The sequence below is a fragment of the Salmo trutta genome, chromosome 32 (genome assembly GCF_901001165.1).
Source record: "Salmo trutta chromosome 32, fSalTru1.1, whole genome shotgun sequence".
Classification (NCBI taxonomy): domain Eukaryota; kingdom Metazoa; phylum Chordata; class Actinopteri; order Salmoniformes; family Salmonidae; genus Salmo; species Salmo trutta.
In genome coordinates this window covers 40,404,998-40,428,017 of record NC_042988.1, presented here as the reverse complement: position 1 = coordinate 40,428,017, position 23,020 = coordinate 40,404,998, and the positions used below count along the sequence as shown (strand labels likewise).

Sequence of the window (23,020 nt, the reverse complement as noted above, 5' to 3'; positions counted from 1 at the left end):
GTGTGAGGTCTTCACCTCAGCCTCCCTCCCCTTCTCATTCCCTCTTCCTGGTGGTGGTGGTGTGAGGTCTTCACCTCAGCCTCCCTCCCCTCCTCATTCCCTCTTCCTGGTGGTGGTGGTGGTGTGAGGTCTTCACCTCAGCCTCCCTCCCCTCCTCATTCCCTCTTCCTCAGTACGATGTAGATGAGACCACTGACCAGACACAGAGGGAAGGACACCCAGGCCAGATCATAGGTATAGAGGAACGCAGCATCCTCCTCCCCATTCGGACTCATTACAGTGTAGATTATAGCTCCACACATCACAAACAGACCTGGAGAGAGGGGGAAGAAAAGGAGGGGAGATGAGAGAGGAGGAGGAAGAGGAGGGGAGATGAGAGAGGAGGAGGAAGAGGAGGGGAGATGAGAGATAGAGTGGGAGAGAAGGGAAAAACGCATGGTTAGTTTTAGACAGCTGTTGAGGATCATTCATTTTTTCCAAGTTGACACAACTAAACTTTTGTGACAGGCTTGGTTATGTTCTGTATATTGGGACAGGGCTGAATCTGCTAGTTTCCACTAGTTAACATCCTGAGCCAGAGAACCGCGGCCATATGCAGAATTTTTATTTTTATCCAGCCAACTCCGCCGACAAGATCAAATTGAGCTAGCTAGCTAAGACACGGTATCTAGCATGAGATTTGGTTGGGTTCCAACTCAGACATTATGACACACCTAACATTGAGACATTAAACCAAACCTTGTTATAAGGGACCTAACATTGAGACATTAAACCAAACCTTGTTATAAGGGACCTAACATTGAGACATTAAACCAAACCTTGTTATAAGGGACCTAACATTGAGACATTAAACCAACCGTCGTATCCGGCCCTGTTGTGACCATTCTGAGAAATCTTATGAAACTTTTTTGAATCATACTGGACACCTTAATAATGCAGAATATATTACTTGTTTGCTGATAAGTCCAACTTTAACTTCTCTAGAACCTGTAAAGTATAAACTTTTTTCTCTCACTATTGTGACTGTTGGGATTAAATGTGTTAAGGCTGCTACCATATCATTGAGTTACACAGCTACTTTAGTTGTACTTTAGCTACAGCTTTTAAATGTTTGTTATAAAACAGCGTTCAACATGAGGCAGACAGCTCTTACTTTTCTCCAGTGTGTCAGCAAGCTCCTTCTGGTTCATTTTCCTCATGATGTGCAGTGTGATCTTCAGTGCCCCCTCTCTTCCTTATCCTGCTTCTGACTCTCAAAGCCTTGTGGGAGATCTGATCTCAAAATCATCTTGAACATCTTCAGGTTGTTATTCATGTCTTAATAATTCTCTTCAAGCAACTGAAATAAAGTAAATAAGTGAATGAATGATTGACATATCAACTTTACTTGAGGTAAACATGTATATATATATATACACACACACACTTGTATTTAGGTGTTTATTGAAGTGGCCTTTAGTATCTGTGAGTTTAGCCACTAGTTTACCTCAACTAAAGTTGATATGTCAATCATTCATTCACTTATTTACTTTATTTCAGTATTTATATATTGTTTATATGTTTTATTTAACCTTTATTTAACTAGGCAAGTCAGTTAAAGAACAAATTCTTATTTACAATGACAGTCTACCCCGGCCAAACCCGGACGATGCTGGGCCAATTGTGCACCGCCCTATGGGACTCCCCATCACGGCCGGATGTGGAACAGCCTGGATATGGTTCCTTACATGTTTCCATTACTCACAAATGAATTGTCCATTGTTTGTCACACAGATTCCAGGTTGGTAAAAGAAAGCATTTTAAACCAGATGAGGTTAACAGGTTCCAAGTGATATGAAAGGGAAAAAGGTAAAATCCCAAAGTACAAAATGATGAGTAGCAACAGGATAATTAAATCCCAAAGAAACAGTAGCAACCTGTATCTCTACTAGGTGTCTTCCATCAGGTCAATCACCTGTCCTAATGAGTTACTGACACCATCTTTCCCCATAACCCTCCATTCTCTAGACTTACAGATGAACCATAGGTGTCCACCAGGTGACAAAATAGCATGCCTAACAGTTTTTGAATTTACATATTTAACATAATTAACACTTTAGATGAATTCCTGTAAAATATCAAGCATTGTCAGTTTATCACATTTACATAAGTATTCAGACCCTTTACTCAGTACTTTGTTGAAGCACTGTTGGCAGCGATTACAGCCTCGAGTCTTCTTGGGTATGACGCTACAAGCTTGGCACACCTGTATTTGGAGAGTTTCTCCCATTCTTCTCTGCAGATCCTCTCATGCTCTGCCAGGATGGATGGGGAACGTTGCTGTACAGCTATTTTCAGGTCAGAGCAAAATATCCTATCAACTCTAAACTGGAGAGAGGACATAGCAGGATATCATATAAACTCTAAACTGGAGAGAGGACAGAGCAGGATATCCTATCAACTCTAAACTGGAGAGAGGACAGAGCAGGATATCCTATCAACTCTAAACTGGAGAGAGGACCGGGCAGGATATTCTAGAAACTAAACTGGAGAGAGGACAGAGCAGGAAAGTATAAGTAAGTATATGTTTGATCAAGGAAGTGTGTGTCTCCCAAATGGTGTGTGTGATTCTTTATAGTAGGTTCTGAGGGATCCAGTCTCTATCACCTGTGGACACAGGTTCTGTAGATAGTGCATCACCAGATACTGGGAGAAACCTGCTCCTTCAGGAGACTATGACTGTCCTCAGTGTATAAAGAAATCCAGAACACTTCCTGTACTACATCCTGATGCCAGATCTAAACCATATGTGTTGATATTACAGGGCAGGTGGGCAGGGAAACCCCTGTAGAACTCTGGATACCACTAGGTATAGGCAGAGTGTCACTCTCACACCATGATTTATTACCACAACTACAAGTTATTGTTGAAATGGAATGGAATAGTCCCAAAGGTTTAATGATCAGGGAAAATCAAGTTCACCTCAAATACTTACAATTATGTGACCTTTACCCAAGTCTGGTGTGAAGCTATGATTTCAGGGCTTTCAGAACATTCAATTTGATTTTAAGATAGAAAGATAGAACTGACCTGAAACAAGATACTTTTATCCTCATTAAAATGGGCATTGTGTTTTTCCCCTTTTGTGTAAAATGTTAAATCCCTACTGTAACTATGGCAACTAGGACCAGGGATACTGAATTACTGTGTTGTTGTGTCTCTACAGCTGAACAACATGATGGAGGACCAGACATACTGAATTACTGTGTTGTTGTGTCTCTACAGCAGAACATCTCGTTCCATGATGGAGGACCAGACATACTGAATTACTTTGTTGTTGTGTCTCTACAGCTGAACAACATGATGGAGGACCAGACATACTGAATTACTGTGTTGTTGTGTCTCTACAGCTGAACATCTCGTTCCATGATGGAGGACCAGACATACTGAATTACTGTGTTGTTGTGTCTCTACAGCTGAACATCTCATTCCATGATGGAGGACCAGACATACTGAATTACTGTGTTGTTGTGTCTCTACAGCTGAACAACATGATGGAGGACCAGACATACTGAATTACTGTGTTGTTGTGTCTCTACAGCTGAACATCTCATTCCATGATGGAGGACCAGACATACTGAATTACTGTGTTGTTGTGTCTCTACAGCTGAACAACATGATGGAGGACCAGACATACTGAATTACTGTGTTGTTGTGTCTCTACAGCTGAACAACATGATGGAGGACCAGACATACTGAATTACTGTGTTGTTGTGTCTCTACAGCTGAACAACATGATGGAGGACCAGACATACTGAATTACTGTGTTGTTGTGTCTCTACAGCTGAACAACATGATGGAGGAGCAGACATACTGAATTACTGTGTTGTTGTGTCTCTACAGCTGAACAACATGATGGAGGAGCAGACATACTGAATTACTGTGTTGTTGTGTCTCTACAGCTGACAACATGATGGAGGACCAGACATACTGAATTACTGTGTTGTTGTGTCTCTACAGCTGAACAACATGATGGAGGACCAGACATACTGAATTACTGTGTTGTTGTGTCTCTACAGCTGAACAACATGATGGAGGAGCAGACATACTGAATTACTGTGTTGTTGTGTCTCTACAGCTGAACATCTCGTTCCATGATGGAGGACCAGACATACTGAATTACTGTGTTGTTGTGTCTCTACAGCTGAACAACATGATGGAGGACCAGACATACTGAATTACTGTGTTGTTGTGTCTCTACAGCTGAACAACATGATGGAGGAGCAGACATACTGAATTACTGTGTTGTTGTGTCTCTACAGCTGAACATCATGATGGAGGACCAGACATACTGAATTACTGTGTTGTTGTGTCTCTACAGCTGAACAACATGATGGAGGACCAGACATACTGAATAACTGTGTTGTTGTGTCTCTACAGCTGAACAACATGATGGAGGACCAGACATACTGAATTACTGTGTTGTTGTGTCTCTACAGCTGAACATCATGATGGAGGACCAGACATACTGAATTACTGTGTTGTTGTGTCTCTACAGCTGAACAACATGATGGAGGACCAGACATACTGAATTACTGTGTTGTTGTGTCTCTACAGCTGAACAACATGATGGAGGAGCAGACATACTGAATTACTGTGTTGTTGTGTCTCTACAGCTGAACAACATGATGGAGGACCAGACATACTGAATTACTGTGTTGTTGTGTCTCTACAGCTGAACAACATGATGGAGGACCAGACATACTGAATTACTGTGTTGTTGTGTCTCTACAGCTGAACAACATGATGGAGGAGCAGACATACTGAATTACTGTGTTGTTGTGTCTCTACAGCTGAACATCATGATGGAGGACCAGACATACTGAATTACTGTGTTGTTGTGTCTCTACAGCTGAACAACATGATGGAGGACCAGACATACTGAATAACTGTGTTGTTGTGTCTCTACAGCTGAACAACATGATGGAGGACCAGACATACTGAATTACTGTGTTGTTGTGTCTCTACAGCTGAACAACGTGACGGAGGACCAGACATACTGAATTACTGTGTTGTTGTGTCTCTACAGCTGAACATCTCATTCCATGATGGCCTTGTCAGTGAACCATCCCAGAAGACCAAGCTGAGAATACAGCCCTTAGAACACCATGTTGCCCAATACAATAGCCATGATAATAGCCTGGAAACCCTACAATAAAACCCCACTAAATACAATTCTAATAAACGTGATATTGTCCATCCAGGTGTTATGTGGAGTGGCTGAGTGACTTGTTCTCTCTGCCCCCCAACAACGAGCCATAGCTGTTCTATTACTGTAGTGGTGGAGCGCTACACAGACTGTATCCTGAATACTGAACAGATCAGTCAAGGCAATAAGTGGTAGCTGAGTAGCTCAAGGTTAATCTCGGTTAACCCAGAACTAAAATCTTCAGTAATTTGGTAAAATTTTTTTCTGTGTAGTAATTTGTCCACGAGAGATTAGCCAAAGGTAGGATACACAACACACACCCAGAGTCCAAAGATCAACAGTACTTAGAACATAGATACAGACATCAGGAAGTTGCTCTAAGCAGAATGGGAAATATCTCAATTATTTGGTTGTGAATTCAGGCTACAAGGTAAGATTATTGTGAAGTGTGTAGGGAAATTAAATGTGTGGTGTAATTATAGTATAGTGAATGGAAATAAAACACTCGAACCTAACAGTCTATTTCTCCTCGGACAGACGCTAACTGGGATTAGGCTAATCAAATTCAAAAACACATTGCATATTCATATATTATAGTTCTACATTTCACATTTTGTATGAAAGATGTAGTTGTATCATATTAGTTCCACTATAGTATAACAATCCTTGGTATATGAGCCACGTTACAATTCCCACCAAGTGTGTTAACCCTATTGGTGCCAATGGCATGATGTGTAGGGTGTTTGCTTTTCATGCCAGCGACCCGGGTTTGCTTCCCTGCCCCGCCGTTCGCTACATCGATGTCAGAGGGGGGATGGTGGACGTGAGGCCATCAGAAGGCCTGGACGTGCGAGGGGGCTAAGTAGTGCCTTCCAGTTCGAAAGGGGGAAGTATAGTGAGCCATGTTCCAATTCACACCATCTGGGTTAACCCTATTGCGATGTGTAGGGTGTTTGCCTTTCTCGCAAGCGACCCGGGTTCACTTCCATGCCCTGCTGTTCACTACAACATTAATAGCATTGGCTACCTGTTGAACAAAGAGACACAATAGAGTTAGTTAAATTATTTTAGGATAATATAAATAAGTGTTAATTTAGAGTTGTCTTTAGGGTTCAGCCTTTAAACTGCTTTTATCAATTGGCTGAAATATAACAAATGACATGGCCTCAGAGTTGGGAGATAACCACTCCTAGTTTAAATCACTATGACAACCATTTCATAATTTCTCCAGAGCAGCAAGGGAATCTAGAGACTGAACCTTTGTATCCAATCAGAGTTCACAGCAGCTCACAGTTGCAACTTCATTGCTAAGAAGTCAAACTGCTTTTGTTTAGATCAATTTCTGTAGCAATCAGGGTTGGGCTCAATTCAGAATTTTGGAATTGACTCCCATTCAACTAATGAGAAAAGTTCCCTCTAATTGTTTTCAGCATTGAGCAAATTTTAGGTCTGCTGAGCGCAAACTTGAATGTTATGAAAATTCGGGTAAACTTCCGGTACATGTTTATTGTGAACACTGAGGCTGTACCCGCTTTAAGTTAAAGTTTTAACAGTGGCCTAGTACTGTAGCTTTAAGTTACAGTTTTAACAGTGGCCAAGTGGATTTAAGTTACAATTTTAACAGTGGCCAAGTAGCTTTAAGTTTCAGTTTTAACATTGGCCAAGTAGATTTAAGTTAGTTTTAACAGTGGCCAAGTAGATTTAAGTTACAGTTTTAACAGTGGCCAAGTAGCTTTAAGTTACAGTTTTAACAGTGGCCAAGTAGCTTTAAGTTACAGTTTTAACAGTGGCCAAGTAGCTTTAAGTTACAGTTTTAACAGTGGCCAAGTAGATTTAAGTTTCAGTTTTAACAGTGGCCAAGTAGCTTTAAGTTACAGTTTTAACAGTGGCCAAGTAGCTTTAAGTTACAGTTTTAACAGTTGCCAAGTAGATTTAAGTTACAGTTTTAACAGTGGCCAAGTAGATTTAAGTTACAGTTTTAACAGTGGCCAAGTAGATTTAAGTTTCAGTTTTAACAGTGGCCAAGTAGCTTTAAGTTACAGTTTTAACAGTTGCCAAGTAGCTTTAAGTTACAGTTTTAACAGTGGCCAAGTAGCTTTAAGTTACAGTTTTAACAGTGGCCAAGTAGCTTTAAGTTACAGTTTTAACAGTGGCCAAGTAGGCTACTGTGGCTATTTGATCATAATGTAAGCCTACCAGGGTGGCATAGCATCAAAAACGACGGGAAAAATGCATCCCATAACATAAGCATGCGGAAAGTCTGTTGTTAATTTGTTTACAGAGAAAGCATTGTATATGGTCAAACAACAGTTTACTTAGAGCTGGCAGCAAGCTGATAGGTCTGCTGTTAGAACCAGTAAAGGTCGCTTTACCTCCCTTGGGTAGCGGAATGACTTTGGCTTCCCTCCAGGCCTGAGGAAAAACACTTACCTCTAGGCTCAGGATAAAGATATGACAGATAGGAGTGGCTATAGAGTCAGCTACCATCCTCAATAGCTTTCCATCTAAGTTGTCAATGCCAGGAGGTTTGTCATTATTGATCGATAACAAAAAAATCCACCTCTTCCACACAAACTTTACAAAATTCTAACTTGCAATGCTTTTCCTTCATTATTAGTTGTTTTATGCATGAGTACGATGGCTCAGAGTACAGGCCTGAGTTGTGCCTGTCAATGAATCCTACTCTGATGCACTCTGCCTACAAAATCTTTTGCATAGTTCATTTTGCATACTAAGTCTTGCATAGTTTGTTTATTTTTTGGTATGTTGCATTGAACGTGGCTAATATTGCGCTGATTCGATCACAATTCCCACAGTACAGGCAAATGTTGTTTATAACTAATCGGGGAAACTATCATGTTGGAGAGAACATTGCTCATGAGTTGAAATTCTAATTGGCCACATCACACAGGAATTTCAGTTTGAGTGACAGAAAGTCGAAATTAATTCAGTGCAATTATAGATTATGGATACAGTGACAAGATACATGTCTCGCTGCCTTAACAATGGGTGTCGTTGTCCACAAAGCAGCACAGCAGGCTGTCTAGCTCCCACCTATCCTTCTTTGGATTGGTGGATGCAGCTCATTATTGTAACGCTTTTTTGAATATTAGATGAGGGTTGTTGACGTCAACCGCCTGTATTCAATGGAGAGAGATGCTATACTACAAGCCTCATGCCATGAATATGCATAGCCATCGAGACAACTCAGATATAAAGTGTTTTTTTTTTTCAAAGTTGCAGAGATGTCACATGGCCTACTTATATCAGAACACTTGTAAAAACTTAAACTCCTATTAGATCAAATAAACCACACATAGCAAATAAGCCATTCATTTTTTGTTGTTGACCAAATTCAACACTCTCTCATTGACTTCCATACAGAAGCTCCTTGCTTGGTGGGCGAAATAATTATAAAAACACCACATGCTGGAGGGAGACAGATTTTCTGCCAAGTTGGACCTCTCTCTTCCTCTCTGGTGCAATTCTACTAGCCTACACTACAGTAATATAAGGACGAAATACGAGTCTAATTTACACATCTGGTTTTCGGGGGTCACGTGTTGTGTTGTAAAGATACGTTTGTTTTATTTATTGCAGCTGAAGAGTTTTAAAACAGCCTATCATTTGAAGATCATTTATTTAAATCAGTGCACAGGCCAAAAGTCTGTCGCAGTCTCGCTCTCTCTCTTCATCAATTCCATGAAAATTGCATCCAAAATATATTGAACAAAAATATAAATGCAACATGCAACAATTTCAAAGATTTTACTGAGTTACCGTTCAGATAAAGGAAATCAGTCAATTGAAATAAATCGTTTATACACCCCCAGGAAGAATGTGACACTTTTAAAACATTTTCTGACAAGCGACCACTTAGATATGGTCATTTTCACGGTTTCAAAAATTCTTAGAATGTTTGGGAATTATGTGTACTAAGGCGTTTGTGAAAACTCTATAGCAATATATAGAGGGAAAGCGGCCGTGCATTTGGACAATTAATAGACATTGCAGGAAATAAAACCGAATAAAAACATCTGTCTAGCACATTTCTCCTATTTGTCTGCCTCTTCGGTTAAGGGTGCATTGCATGGTGCCGTTACCAGAGATATTAGAGAAATCAGATAGGAATCACATTGGTCAATGAATGGAGTCACGTATAACGCCCCACCCAGCAGACTGTCGACCAATTCAGTTTACGTTGTCGTGCTGCGTCACGCGGTTGCTAAACTAATCGTCGCGCATTCCCTTCTCAAAGTTCAGGGACTGAGTCGAGAAACGTGCGTATTTTCCTATGGTCACGATTCCAAAGCTATACAATATTACAGATATCTATTATATCATATCTTGGAAAAGATTTGTAATGTTGTACTTCATGCTTCACGAAATTCATGCTAATGTTGGGTCTTTGAGGGAGCGCCTCATAATCACCCAGAATGCACCACGCGGCCCATTGACGTGGCATGGGTAATGTACACAATGGGCGTTAACAGGATTTTAATGGAGTTTCCCCATCTCCTCAGAAGTATTTCTGCTCTTGTGAATGTTTGAAGCCACATTGATCTGCAGGTTGAACATAGTGAGATTGTAGACTCCTAAATTGATAGTGCAGCTTGTTTAGGTGATTTTACAGCAAACTAGCTACTTAACCTGCTGATATTGTTTTTGGTATTATTGTGTGTAGCTACGTTTGTTTGTTTGTTTGTTTGTTTGTTTGCTAGCTAGCCAGCCCATAGAGAGAGCATTGCACAGTGGGGTTAGTGGTCGACCTGAGCTGCAACAGATTTCCACATGTTGCTACCAACCTTATTATAACGCCAAAATGAAATATTTGTTAACAAAAACATTTGTTCTCGCATATTTAATACTGTAAATTATAGGAATGAGTGGTTTTGGGTTGATTTTTCTTTTAGTAAGGAAATGCATCCCAGTGCCTATGCGCCATGACCGGGGCCCATAGGGCGGCGTACAATTGTCCCAGTGCCATCCAGGGAAGGGGAGGGTTTGGACTGGGGGCTTTTCTTGTCTCATCTTTGGCACACCATGCTCTAGCGACTCATTGTGGCAGGCCAGGCGCATGCAAGCTGACTTCAGTCGAACGTTGTTTGCTCTGACACATTGGTGTGGCTGACTTTTGGTTTAAGCGAACAGTGTCCCAACCTTCGCCTCTACGAGCCCATTGAGGAGTCGTAACTATCAATGGGAGAAAATGGGGTTAAAAAATAAAAAACTCACAGGTAGTTAGAAAGAAGAGCGAACACGCGATGGCGGTAGGCTATAACAGGGTTTCCCAAACTCGGCCCTGGGGCCCCCCTTGGGTGCACTTATTTTTTATTTTTTACCCAGGTTGGACACCGCTGTAGCTCAGCCACCTTCCACTGCAGATGCGGAAGGCCAACATAGGCAAATGCGGTGGATTGAGAGGATATCTTTAGCTTAAACTGACAGATTTTGATGGTGATTTTTTTTAAACTTATATTGAAGTCAATAGACTCTTAAGGATTAATGGCAAGCCCTGCAAAATATAAAAACTTAGTCTCTTTTGCAATGTAGGCCTGCATTGAACACCACATATAGGCTAAAGCTATTTCTATGTAAAAATGTTATGGGATTTGTTGCATTGTTTTGGTTGGTAGGCCATTCTGAGAGGCCTACATTATGCTCAAATAGCCACAACAGCCTATTGGCTACTGTCTACAACTGTAAGGGTACAGCATCTGTGTTCACTGTAAATGTGCGCCGGAAGTTGCACAGAATTTTCTCATTTAAGTTTCCGCTCCCAAGACCAGGAATTTGCTTAGTGTCCCAAAACGTTAGAGGGAACATTAGTGCATTGTCTACTCTGTTAGAGGATCAGTATTAATATATACGTCTCTGTAGTAGAAATAGCAGTGAAGGATCACTATCTTTATGTTTTAATAATGTTCTTTCAGCTCTCTGCCAGAGGATCAGTCCAGGTGTGCAGTGTGTCAGCAGGTGCTGAGGAATCCAGTCTCTATCACCTGTGGACACAGGTTCTGTAGACAGTGCATCACCAGATACTGGGAGAAACCTGCTCCTTCAGGAGACTATGACTGTCCTCAGAGTAGAAAGAGATTCAGATCACTTCCTGTACTACAGCACCTGAGTGAACCCAATGATACTAAGAGGCTCTGAAAATAGTAAGACAACTTGAACAAGTCAATACCTCAATATGATTTACAGTAGTTAACTACAATAACATGAGATAATATAAATTACTGTATTTGTGGAAGGCCAACTTCTCATTCTATCAACGAATGTTTCTGATACACATCATTTTTACTTTTCCTTTGTAGTGGACGACAGCCTGCAGAGAGCTATAGTAAACCATAAAGACAGTCTGAAAAGGAGGTATGAATGTGTGATAGGCATTGAAAAAGCAGGGAATCAAAGTCCCCTCAACAGGATTTACACAGAGCTTTACATCACGGAGGGAAAGCGTGAAGGGTTTAACAATGAACGTGAGGTGTGGCAGCTAGAGACAGCATCCAGGATACCAACCTCACATGACACAGCAATCCACTGCAATGACATCTTTAAACCCTTACCTGGTCAAGAGAGAAGCATCAGAACTGTGCTGATGAAGGGCATCGCTGGCATCGGAAAAACTGTCTCTGTGCAGAAGTTCATCCTAGATTGGGCTGAAGGGAAGGCAAACCAAGATGTGGATATCATGTTTGTGCTTCCTTTCTGGGAGCTGAACTTGATTAAAGATCGGCAGTACACTCTTCTTGGACTTCTAAATGATTTCCACCCAGTACTAGACATAGGCAATGCAAAGAAACTCGCTGCCTGTAAAGCTATGTTCATCTTTGATGGTTTGGATCAAAGCAGACTTCCATTGGATTTCCAGCGCAACAAAAAGGTGTCTGATGTCACACAGACATCATCTGTCGATGTTCTGCTGACAAACCTCATCAAGGGGAATCTGCTTCCCTCTGCTCTCCTTTGGATAACCTCCCAACCAACAGCAACCAATCAGATCCCCCCTGAGTATGTTGACCAGGTGACAGAGGTACGAGGGTTCAATGACCCACAGAAGGAGGAGTACTTCAGGAAGAGATTCAGTGATGAGGACCTGGCCAGCAGAATCATCTCACACATAAAAACATCATGGAGCCTCCACATCATGTGCCACATGCCAGTGTTCTGTTGGATTTCTGCAATAGTCCTTGAACACATGTTGAGTACAGACAAGAAGAGAGAGATGCCCACGACTCTGACTGAGATGTCCATACACTTCCTGCTCATTCAGACCAGCCTGAAGAACCAGAAGTATCATGGACGAGATGAGATGGATCAAGAGGAGCTCGTGGAGTCAGATAAGGAAATTCTTCTAAAGCTGGGTAAGCTGGCTTTTGAAAATCTGGAGAAGGGTAATCTCATGTTCTATGAAGAAGACCTGAAAGAGTGCGGCATTGATGTCAAAGAAGCCTCAGTGTACTCAGGATTGTGCACACAAATCTTTAAAGAAGAGTCTGTGTTATTTCAGAGAGTGGTGTACTGCTTTATTCATCTGAGAATTCAGGAGTTTCTCTCAGCTGTCTACATTTACAATTGTTACACAACCAAGAACATGGATGCACTGAAGCCCTTCCTCAAGAGAAAGTCTAGAGCGGTGTCTGAAGAGCTAACCTTGCATGAGCTGCTGAAGAGTACCGTGGATAAAGCCTTGGAGAGTAAGAATGGACACCTGGACCTATTTGTCTGCTTCCTTCATGGCATGTCACTGGAGTCCAATCAGAAACTCCTACGAGGTCTGGTGACACAGACAGAAAGCAGTCCAGAGAGCGTCCAGAAAATGATCCAATCCCTTAAGGTGATGCAGAAGAACATCTCCCCTGAGAGGTGGATCAATCTCTTCCACTGTCTGATAGAGATGAAAGACCATTCAGTACAGGAGGAAATCCAAGTGTACTGGAGGTCAGAGAACATATCCAAAAACCTCACACTTGCTCACTGTTCAGCGCTGGCCTACATGCTGCAGATATCAGAGGTGGTTCTGGATGTATTTGACCTGAAGGTATACAAGGCATCAGAGGAGGGTCGTAGGAGACTGCTCCCAGCTGTGAGGCACTGCAGGAAAGCTCTGTAAGTATTAATGTAAATATCGCATACCAGAGTAAATTGTAGTTATAACAGAATTTTCATTTGCTGACTGGATTTGTAAGTACTATTGTGACAATTTCTCAGTTTAAACTTTACCGTATGTAGGAACAACATTATTTTAATTAGCTGACTAAACTTTCTATCAGCTGAAAACTCAACTTATAACACCAACTGATAAGAAAAAGTATAATTGAGGCATGTATGCAAGGTGTACATATTAGTCGTGCAGGGCTAACAGGGTTAACAGGGAAAGCTAAGATTAACATTATAATAACGTGTCTGTCATGATATTTACTCTGTGTTGACAGACTCACTGACTGTCACTTCTCAGACACGTTATGTGAAGTGTTGGCTTCAGTTCTCAGCTCGAACTCCTCACATCTGGTAGAGCTGGACCTGAATGAATGTTATGGTCTGACAGATTCAGGAGTGAAACTGCTCTCTGCTGGACTGGGGAATCCACAATGTAAACTGGAGACTCTGAGGTCAGTGTTCCTTTACTTGATCAGTCAGTGATAACTCTTCAGTAAATCCATGTGTTTCTAATATAATAATGGACCTTAATTTAGGGACTACTATTTTGATAGCAGTTGTTGTGGCTCTGGGTTTAATCAGCAGAGGTTGCTGGGATACCTGTTTAGTTAATGGTTTGGTGCCATTGCAGGTGCCAGATCTCTGCTCATAGTATTTCATCCTTTATTTTACTTGTACCCTGAAGTTGTGTAGCTCGCTGTAATTAATTGTGTCCATGAATAAATGTTTAACCCCGGCCTTGACTGCTTCTGTTATCAGCTTTAAATCCAAATTAGTGGAGGGACGTTGGAGACTGGGCCCAGTTGTGGAGTGCTGCAGAAAGGCTCTGTAAATGCTCATGTGTTGGTGCTTTCAAGACAACTGGGAACTCAAAAAACTAGGTAAAATCATGACTTCAGTGATCTTCAGGTCGGAAAGTCAGAGCTCTAGAAAGATGCCGGTGTTTCCGACTTGGAATTCTGAGTTGAAAGACCGTTCAAATCGATTTTTCCCTGTCGGAGCGAGTTTTTATGTCCCCCGAGTTACCAGTTGTCTTGAACGCACCAAAGTCGGAATTCTGAGATTCCCGAGTTCAGTTCCCTGCTGGAAGCGACTTGTTTGAAGTGTTGCAATCAAGTGGAAGTGCCAAACATTTGTGGTGACTGTTAGGACAAGGGATAACAGCTAAATGAGATCCAACTGTTGCGTTAAAGATGCACACAATTCTGTAAGCACGAGCGAGGCCACAAATAATGTGTCCAATAACTGACAATAATATACTATTTTTGACTGCTGTCATATTGACACATGTTCATTTTGCCATTATTGGTTTTGTGTTGATTTTCACTATTCACAAGCATGCTTGGCACCTATCCTCCAAGCCACAAGCTGTCACCAAGCTAAGAACCCTGGGACCGAACACCTCCCTCTGCAACTGGATCCTGGACTTCCTGACTGGCCGACCGAGGTAGTGATGGTAGGTCACATCACCTCAACCACGCTGACCCTCAACACGGGGCACCACAGGGCTTAGCCCTGCTCCTGTACTCTCTGGACTCAAAGATGGCCGCCTTGTTTCTGGCTCCTAAGCAACTTTTGTTGATGTGTATTATTAGCCCAGAACGTTCTTTTGCATTATCACATACAGACGGAAATAACTTTTGGATATCATAGAGGTGGTTACTCACCAACATTTCAACCAGGAATACGACTTTCCTGAAATTGATCCTTTGTTCGTAACCCTCCAAGGCTATTGAACTTATCCCAGAGGCTGCTCCAAGACGCCGCCGGCGGAGAAGAGGTATTCGGAGTAGACTTTTAGTCCGACTCAGGTGTGCACGCCATCCACGGCTTCCGAGTATATTAATCACTAATGTTCAGTCCCTGGACAATAAAGAAGACAAGCTCAGGGCGAGAATCTCCTTCCAGAGATGCATCAGGGACTGTAACATACTCGGTTTCACAGAATAATGGCTCTCTCTAGATATACTGTCCCCGTCCATACAGCCAGCTGGGTTCTCAGTATATATCGTGCAGATAGAAATAAAGAACTCTCTGGGAAGAAGAAGAAAGGCGGAGGTATATGTTTCATGATTAACTACTCATGGTGTGATTGTGATAACGTACAGGAACTCAAGTCCTTTTGTTCACCCGACCTAGAATACCTCACAATCAAATGCCGACCCCATTACCCCCCGAGATAATTTTCTTTGGTTATCGTCACAGCCGTGTATATTCCCCCTCAAACTGATACCACGATGGCTATCAAGGAACTACGCTGGACTTTGTGCTAACTGGAAACCACATATCCTGAGACTGCATTTATTGTAGCTGGGGACTTTAATAAAGCAAATCTGAGGAAAACACTTCAGAAGTTTTATCAACACATCGCCTGCAGTACTCGCGCTTCTAAATATTTCAACCATTGTTACTCTCCCTTCCGGCATGGCTACAAGGCCCTCCCCCACCCTCCCTTCGGCAAATCAGATCATGACTCCATTTCCTATGGGCAGAAACTCAAACAGGAAGTACCCGTACTAAGGTCTATTCAACGCTGGTTTGATCAATTGGAATCCATGCTTCAAGAAGGTTTTGATCACGTGGACTGGGACATGTTCTGGATTGGCTCTGAGAATAACATTGGCGTATACACTGACACGGTGACTGAGTTCATCAGGAAGTGTATAGGGGATGTTGTTCCCACTGTGACGATTAAAACCTATCCAAACCAGAAACCATGGACAGATGGCAGCAATCGCGCAAAACTGAAAGCACGAACCACTGCGTTTAACCACTGCAAGGTGACTGGGAATATGATTGAATGCAAACAGCCCAATTAGGCCCTCAATAAGGCAATCAAACAGGCAAAACATCAGTACAGAGAGAAAGTGGTATCACAATTCAACGGCTCACACTCAAGACGTATGTGGCAGGATCTCCAGACAATCACTGATTATAAAGGGAAAAGCAGCCACATCACGGACACCAATGTCTTGCTCCCAGACAAACTAAACACCTTTTTTGCCCGCTTTGAGGATAACACAGTACCGCCAACACGGGCCGCTCCCAAGGACTGTGAGCTCTCGTTCTCTTTGGCCAACGTGAGTAAGACATTTTAAGCGTGTTAACCCTCGGAAGGGTGACTGCCCAGACGGCATCCCTAGTCGCGTCTTCAGAGTATGCACAGACCAGCTGGCTCGACTGTTTACGGACACATTCAACCTCTCCCTATCCCAGTCTACTGTCCCCACTTGCTTCAAGATGTCCACCATTGTTCCTGTACCCAAGAAAGTGAAGGTAACTGAACTAAATGACTATCGCCCCATAGCACTCACTTCTCTCACCATTAAATGCTTTGAGAGGCTAGTGAAGGATCATATCACCTCTACCTTACCTGACACCCTAGACCCACCTCAATTTGCTTACTGCCCCCAATAGATCCACAGACGATGCAATCGCCATTGCACTGCACACTGCCCTTTCCCATCTGGACAAGAAGAATACCTATGTAAGAAAGCTGTTCATTGACTATAGCCCAGCCTCATTAATCTCGGGCCCTGGGTCTGAACCCCGCCCTGTGCAACTGGTTCCTGGACTTCCTGATGGGCCGAACCCAGGTGGTGAAGGTTGGCAACAAAACCTTCACTACGCTGTTGCTCAACGAAGGGGCCCCACAAGGGTGCATGCTCAGCCCCCTCCTGTACTCCCTGTTCACCCTTGACTGCATGGCCACGCACGCGTTCAACTCAATCAAGTTTGCAGATGACACAACAGTGGTAGGCCTGATTACAAACAATGAGGAGGTGAGGGCCTTGGCGGAGTGGTGACAGGAAAATAACCTCTCCCTCAACGTCAAGAAATTAAGGAGCTGATCGTGGACTTCAGGAGACAGCAGAGGGAGCACGCCCCCATCCACATTGACGGTGTGGTGAAGAACACGCAACAGGAGGCTGAAGTAATTTCACTTGGCCCCTAAGACCCTCACAAACTTTTACAGATGCGCCATTGAGAGCATCCTGTCGGGCTGTATCACCGCCTGGTACAGCAACTGCAATAACCGCAGGGCTCTCCAGAGGGTGATGCGGTCTGCCCACCAGGAGCCAACTGCCTGCCCTCCAGGACATCTACAGCACCCGGTGTCACAGGAAGGCAAAGAAGATCATCAAGGACCTCAGCCACGGCCTGTTCACTCCGATGTCATCCAGAAGGCGAGGTCAGTACAGGTTCATCAAAGCCAGCACAGAAGCTGTTTTTCAGTCTCTCTATCTGAAGGCCATCAGACTGTTAAATAGCCATCACTAGCTGGCATCCACCCAGTACCCTAACCTGAACTTAGTCACAGTCACTAGCCGGGTACCACCCAGTTACTCATCCATGGACCTTGGAGGGTGCTGCCATATGTACATAGATACGGAACACTCGTCACTTTAATAATGGAACACTCGTCACTTTAATAATGGAACACTCGTCACTTTAATAATGGAACATTTGTCACTTTAGTTGTTTACATGCTGTTTTACCCATTTTAATATAAATGTACTGTATTTTAGTCAAGTGAGGTTGAAGAGGCACTGTTGTGTGTTCTTCACCACATCGTCTATGTGGGTGGACCATTTCAGATTGTCTGTGATATGTACGCTGAGTAACTTGAAGCTTTTCACCTAATCCACTGCGGGCCTTCAAATCCTCAACGTTAAACAGCTGCACCATTGAGAGCATCTTGACTGGCTGCATCACTGCCTGTTATGGCAACAGCACAACCCTCAATCACATGGCGCTACAGAGGGTGGTACGGACAGCCCAGTACATCACTGGGGCCGAGCTCCCTGCCATCCAGGACTTCTATCAGGCGTTGTGAAAGGAAGGCCTAGAAAGACTCCAGGCACCCAAGCCATGGACTGTTCTCTCTGTTTCCGGCATGGCAAGCCTTACCGGTGCATCAAGTCTGACACCAACAGGCTCCTTAACAGAGACTACTAAATAGATAACAAATGGATACACAGACTATCTGAGTTGTTCCTTGTATTACATTTTATTTTTACACTGTCTCTTTGTACACTCTCAGGACACACTCACACACACTGACACTCCAACACACACGAACATAACATGTAACACATTTCTAATCACTCTACACACACTCACATCCGATCTTCGTTTTCACTGCTGCTATGGTGTTTATCATACATCCTGTCGACTAGCCACCGTACCCCTATATATTTAAGCAATAAGGCACGAGGCGGTGTGATATATGGCCAATATACCATGGCTAAGGGCTGTTCTTAGGCACAACGCATCGCGTTGCTATTATAAGCTGGTTACCAACGTAATTAGAGCAGTAAAAATAAATGTTCTGTCATACCCGTGGTATACAGTCTGATATACCACGGCGGTCAGCCAATCAGCATTCAGGGCTGGAACCACCCAGTTTATTTATAGTAGTACACAGCGTTATACGAAATCTTCAGTTTCTTGGCAATTTCTCACATGGAATAGCATTAATTTCTCAGAACAAGAATAGACTGACAAGTTTCAGAAGAAAGGTCTTTGTTTCTGGCCATTTTGAGCCTGTAATCGAACCCGCTGATGCTCCAGATACTCAACTAGTCGAAAGAAGGCAGTTTTATTGCTTCTTTAATGAGCACAACAGTTTTCAGCTGTGCTAACATAATTACAAAAGGGTTTTCTAATGATAAATTAGCCTTTTAAAATGATAATCTTGGATTAGCTAACACAATGTGCCATTGGACCACAGGAGTGATGGTTGCTGATAATGGGCCTCTGTACGCCTATGTAGATGTTCCATAAGAAATCTGCCATTTCCAGCTACAATAGTCATTTACAACATTAACGTCTAAACTATATTTAATATAATGTCTACACTATATTTCTGATCAATTCAATATTATTTTAATGGACAAGAAATGTGCTTTTCTTTCAAAAACAAAGACATTTCTAAGTGACCTAAAACTTTTGAACGGTAGTGTATATCTACATCTATCATTCCAGTATCCCTGCTCATAAATATGGAAATGACCTGTTCATAGCTTCTTCTTTTCTTGTGTTCTTCTAATTTCTTCTCTTATATTTTTATTTCTTGTGTGTTTATTGATTGATTACTGCATTGTTGGGTTTAGGACTTGCAAGAAAGGAATTTCACTGTACTTGTGCACGTGACTTTGAACACTACTGATTAGTTTAGGCTACTGATATTTTCTTAATTGACCGCATGCCTTGTTCTTTGGGTAGTATTATTTGTTTTGTCGTTTATAAAAGTTAGCTGCACATGCTTTTGTGTTTCATAGTTGTAACAAAGGTACACCATGAATAAAAGTTAGTTAAATGGATTCATTATTGGTAATGAGTTATTGATTCATTATTGGCTATTGGTACTCCTCCAGACCCGGTTATTAACCCATAGGGGTGTTTTTACTGTCAGGGTGCTTTGAGGATGAAATGCTCAGAACGTTTTTGTCTTATGATATTTGTCTGAACGTACTGCTAGAGTGTAAAATACACATATTTAGGAAAGGTCAGGGTGGTTCAGAAGGTGGTTCAGCGTTTTTATTGAAATTACATTTAAAATGGTAAGATTGACCATCTTGGCGGCTCTAGTGTTAATCAGGTTTAGGCTGCATCAGATTAGAATTTTATTGGCGATCAAACTCTAGGTAAATCCAGACATATTTATACACTTTATATGCTTTAGAATGACACTTCCGGTTTTGGCGAGAAAGACCGGGTTACCTGGGAGAAAATGTATTTATTTTCCGTATGGAACATTTGTAAAATGCAGGGGAAATATTCAACCCTAGTTTTGGGGGTCCGAGATGATCTTTGTAGGAACAGCAGTTTCATTGGCTGACTAGATTGTCTATCAGCTGAAAAGTTTTAAACAGATGATAATACAAACTGATCAAATAAAATTGCAACATCTAGCCATGTATTCACATTGTAAACATTAGACGTGCACTGGTAAATGTGTAAGGAATGAAAGCTAAACGTACCGTTGTAATACATCCTGTCTGTCATGGTATTTCCTCTGTGTTGGCAGACTCACTGACTGTGAACTCACAGACACTTCCTGTGAAGTGTTGCTCCCAGTTCTCAGTTCAAACCCCTCACACCTGAGAGAGCTGGATCTGAGTAACAATGACCTGAAGGATTCAGGAGTGAAGCATCTCTCTGCTGGACTGGGGAATCCCCACTGTAAACTGGAGACTCTGAGGTCAGTGTTCCTCCAGTTGATCAACAAGTGATAACCTTTAATTCGATCCACATATAATGGTTTTATATTTAAATGCTTACTCTATGTTCATAGACTCGCTGGCTGTAAACTCACAGAAGCATCTTGTGAAGTGTTGGCTTCAGTTCTCAGCTCAAACCCCTCACACCTGATAGAGCTGGATCTGAGTAACAATGACCTGAAGGATTCAGGAGTGAAGCGACTCTCTGCTGGACTGGGGAAACCCCACTGTAAACTGGAGACTCTGAGGTCAGTATTCCTGTAGTTGGTCAACAAGTGGTAGCTGTTCACCAGATCCATGTGTGTTTTTTATGGATTGAAATACACAATTCAATGTAAATCTGACACCTCACCATCTGACCGTAGACTTTACTGTAGCTACAGTGTATTTGGAAAGTATTCAAACCCCTTAACTTTTTCCACATTTTGTTACATTACAGCCTTAATCTACACTGGATTAAATCGTTTTTTCCCCCTCACCAATCTACACACAATACCCCATAATGACAAAGCAAAAACAGGTTTTTAGAAAAAAAATTCAAATGTGTGATATATATATATAATATTATTATTTTTTTTAATATCACATTTACATAAGTATTCAGACCCTTTACTCAGTACTTTGTTGAAGCACCTTTGGCAGCGATTACAGCCTCGAGTCTTCTTGGGTATGACGCTACAAGCTTGGCACACCTGTATTTGGGGAGTTTCTCCCATTCTTCTCAGGTTGGATGGGAAGCATCGCTGCACAGCTATTTTCAGGTCTCCACAGGGTTCAAGTCCGGGCTCTGGCTGGGCCACTCAAGGACATTCAGAGACTTGTCCCAAAGCCACTCCTGCATTGTCTTGGCTGTGTGCTTAGGGTCGTTATCCTGTTGGAAGATGAACCGTCGCCCCAGTCTGAGGTCCTGAGTGCTCTGGAGCAGGTTTTCATCAAGGATATATCTGTACTTTGCTCCGTTCATCGTTCCCTCAAACCTGACTAGTCTCCAAGTCTCTGCCGCTGAAAAACATCCCCACAGCATGATGCTGCCAGCACAATGCTTCACCGTAGAGATGGTGCCAGGTTTCCTCCAGACGTGATGCTTGGCATTCAGACTAAAGAGTTCAATCTTGCTTTCATCTTGTTTCTCATTGTCTGAGTCCTTCAGGTGCCTTTTGGCAAACTCCAAGGGGTCTGGATACTTTCCGAAGAAACATATTTTTTTTAGCTGCAACTTTTTGTTTTCAAAGAATAGCAGTGTGATTTTGAAATCATGTTTAACTCTCTGCAGGTTGTCGCTCTGTGGAGTCGAAGAGGAAGGCTGTGCTTCTCTGGTCTCAGCTCTGAGGTCAAACCCTTCACACCTGAGAGAGCTGGACCTGAGCTACAATCACCCAGGAGACTCAGGAGTCAGACTGCTCTCTGCTGGACTGGAGGATCCACACTGCAGACTGGAGAAACTCAAGTATGTAGAGGGTTTGTTTTAATCTGTGTTGATGATTGACATACTGTAATAAAGCTTGAGACCACCTGAGTGGAGGGACAAGTACTGGATTAATCAGAGTAGACCACCTGAGTGGAGGGACAGGTACTGGATTAATCAGAGTAGACCACCTGAGTGGAGGGACAAGTACTGGATTAATCAGAGTAGACCACCTGAGTGGAGGGACAGGTACTGGATTAATCAGAGTAGACCACCTGAGTGGAGGGACAGGTACTGGATTAATCAGAGTAGACCACCTGAGTGGAGGGACAGGTACTGGATTAATCAGAGTAGACCACCTGAGTGGAGGGACCAGCTCCCTTCAACCACCTGCCTGAACTCTCTGCCTTATAACAGTTTCTCAGGGACCCAGGCGGAGGTGGCAAGGAGGTACAGGCATAGAGCAATTAGTTCATGATTTGGTGAAATCATTCCTTGCAAGCTGTAATCACAGCTTCACCACAATACTGTAAGAAATTTTTCTGAGTTTGGGTTGGTTATGATAATTGATAGTTATCAGGTTATGATAATTGATAGTTATCAGGTTATGATAATTGATAGTTCGCAGGTTAGTTATGATAATTGATAGTTCGCAGGTTAGGTATGATAATTGACAGTTATCAGGGTAGGTATGACAATTGACAGTTATCAGGGTATGTATGATAATTGATAGTTATCAGGGTAGGTATGATAATTGATAGTTATCAGGGTAGGTATGATAATTGATAGTTATCAGGGTAGGTATGATGATAGATAGTTATCAGGGTAGGTATGATAATTGATAGTTATTAGGGTAGGTATGATAATTGATAGTTATCAGGGTAGGTATGATAATTGATAGTTATCAGGGTAGGTATGATAATTGATAGTTATCAGGGTAGGTATGATAGATAGTTATCAGGGTAGGTATGATGATAGATAGTTATCAGGGTAGGTATGATGATAGATAGTTATCAGGGTAGGTATGATAATTGATAG

General features: G+C 42.3%; 1 protein-coding gene across 5 annotated transcripts; it reads left to right on the top strand.

Moving 5' to 3' along the window:
- The first annotated feature begins 5,528 nt into the window (after nucleotides 1–5,528).
- LOC115171902 (NLR family CARD domain-containing protein 3) lies at nucleotides 5,529–20,906 on the top strand. Of its 5 annotated transcripts, none has more exons than XM_029729108.1 (7): nucleotides 5,529–5,618; nucleotides 5,948–6,083; nucleotides 11,122–11,349; nucleotides 11,506–13,300; nucleotides 13,627–13,803; nucleotides 20,385–20,558; nucleotides 20,652–20,906. In XM_029729108.1, the coding sequence occupies exons 3-7, from the start codon at nucleotides 11,325–11,327 to the stop codon at nucleotides 20,839–20,841; spliced, it is 2,361 nt and encodes a 786-aa protein (XP_029584968.1). In that variant the 5' UTR covers nucleotides 5,529–5,618; nucleotides 5,948–6,083; nucleotides 11,122–11,324; the 3' UTR covers nucleotides 20,842–20,906. The 5 variants fall into 5 exon arrangements, with proteins under 5 accessions (XP_029584968.1, XP_029584967.1, XP_029584971.1 ...); XM_029729107.1 differs by having other exon boundaries at nucleotides 5,536–5,618; nucleotides 5,927–6,083; XM_029729111.1 differs by lacking the exon at nucleotides 5,948–6,083 and having other exon boundaries at nucleotides 5,536–5,618.
- The last annotated feature ends 2,114 nt before the right edge of the window (nucleotides 20,907–23,020 follow it).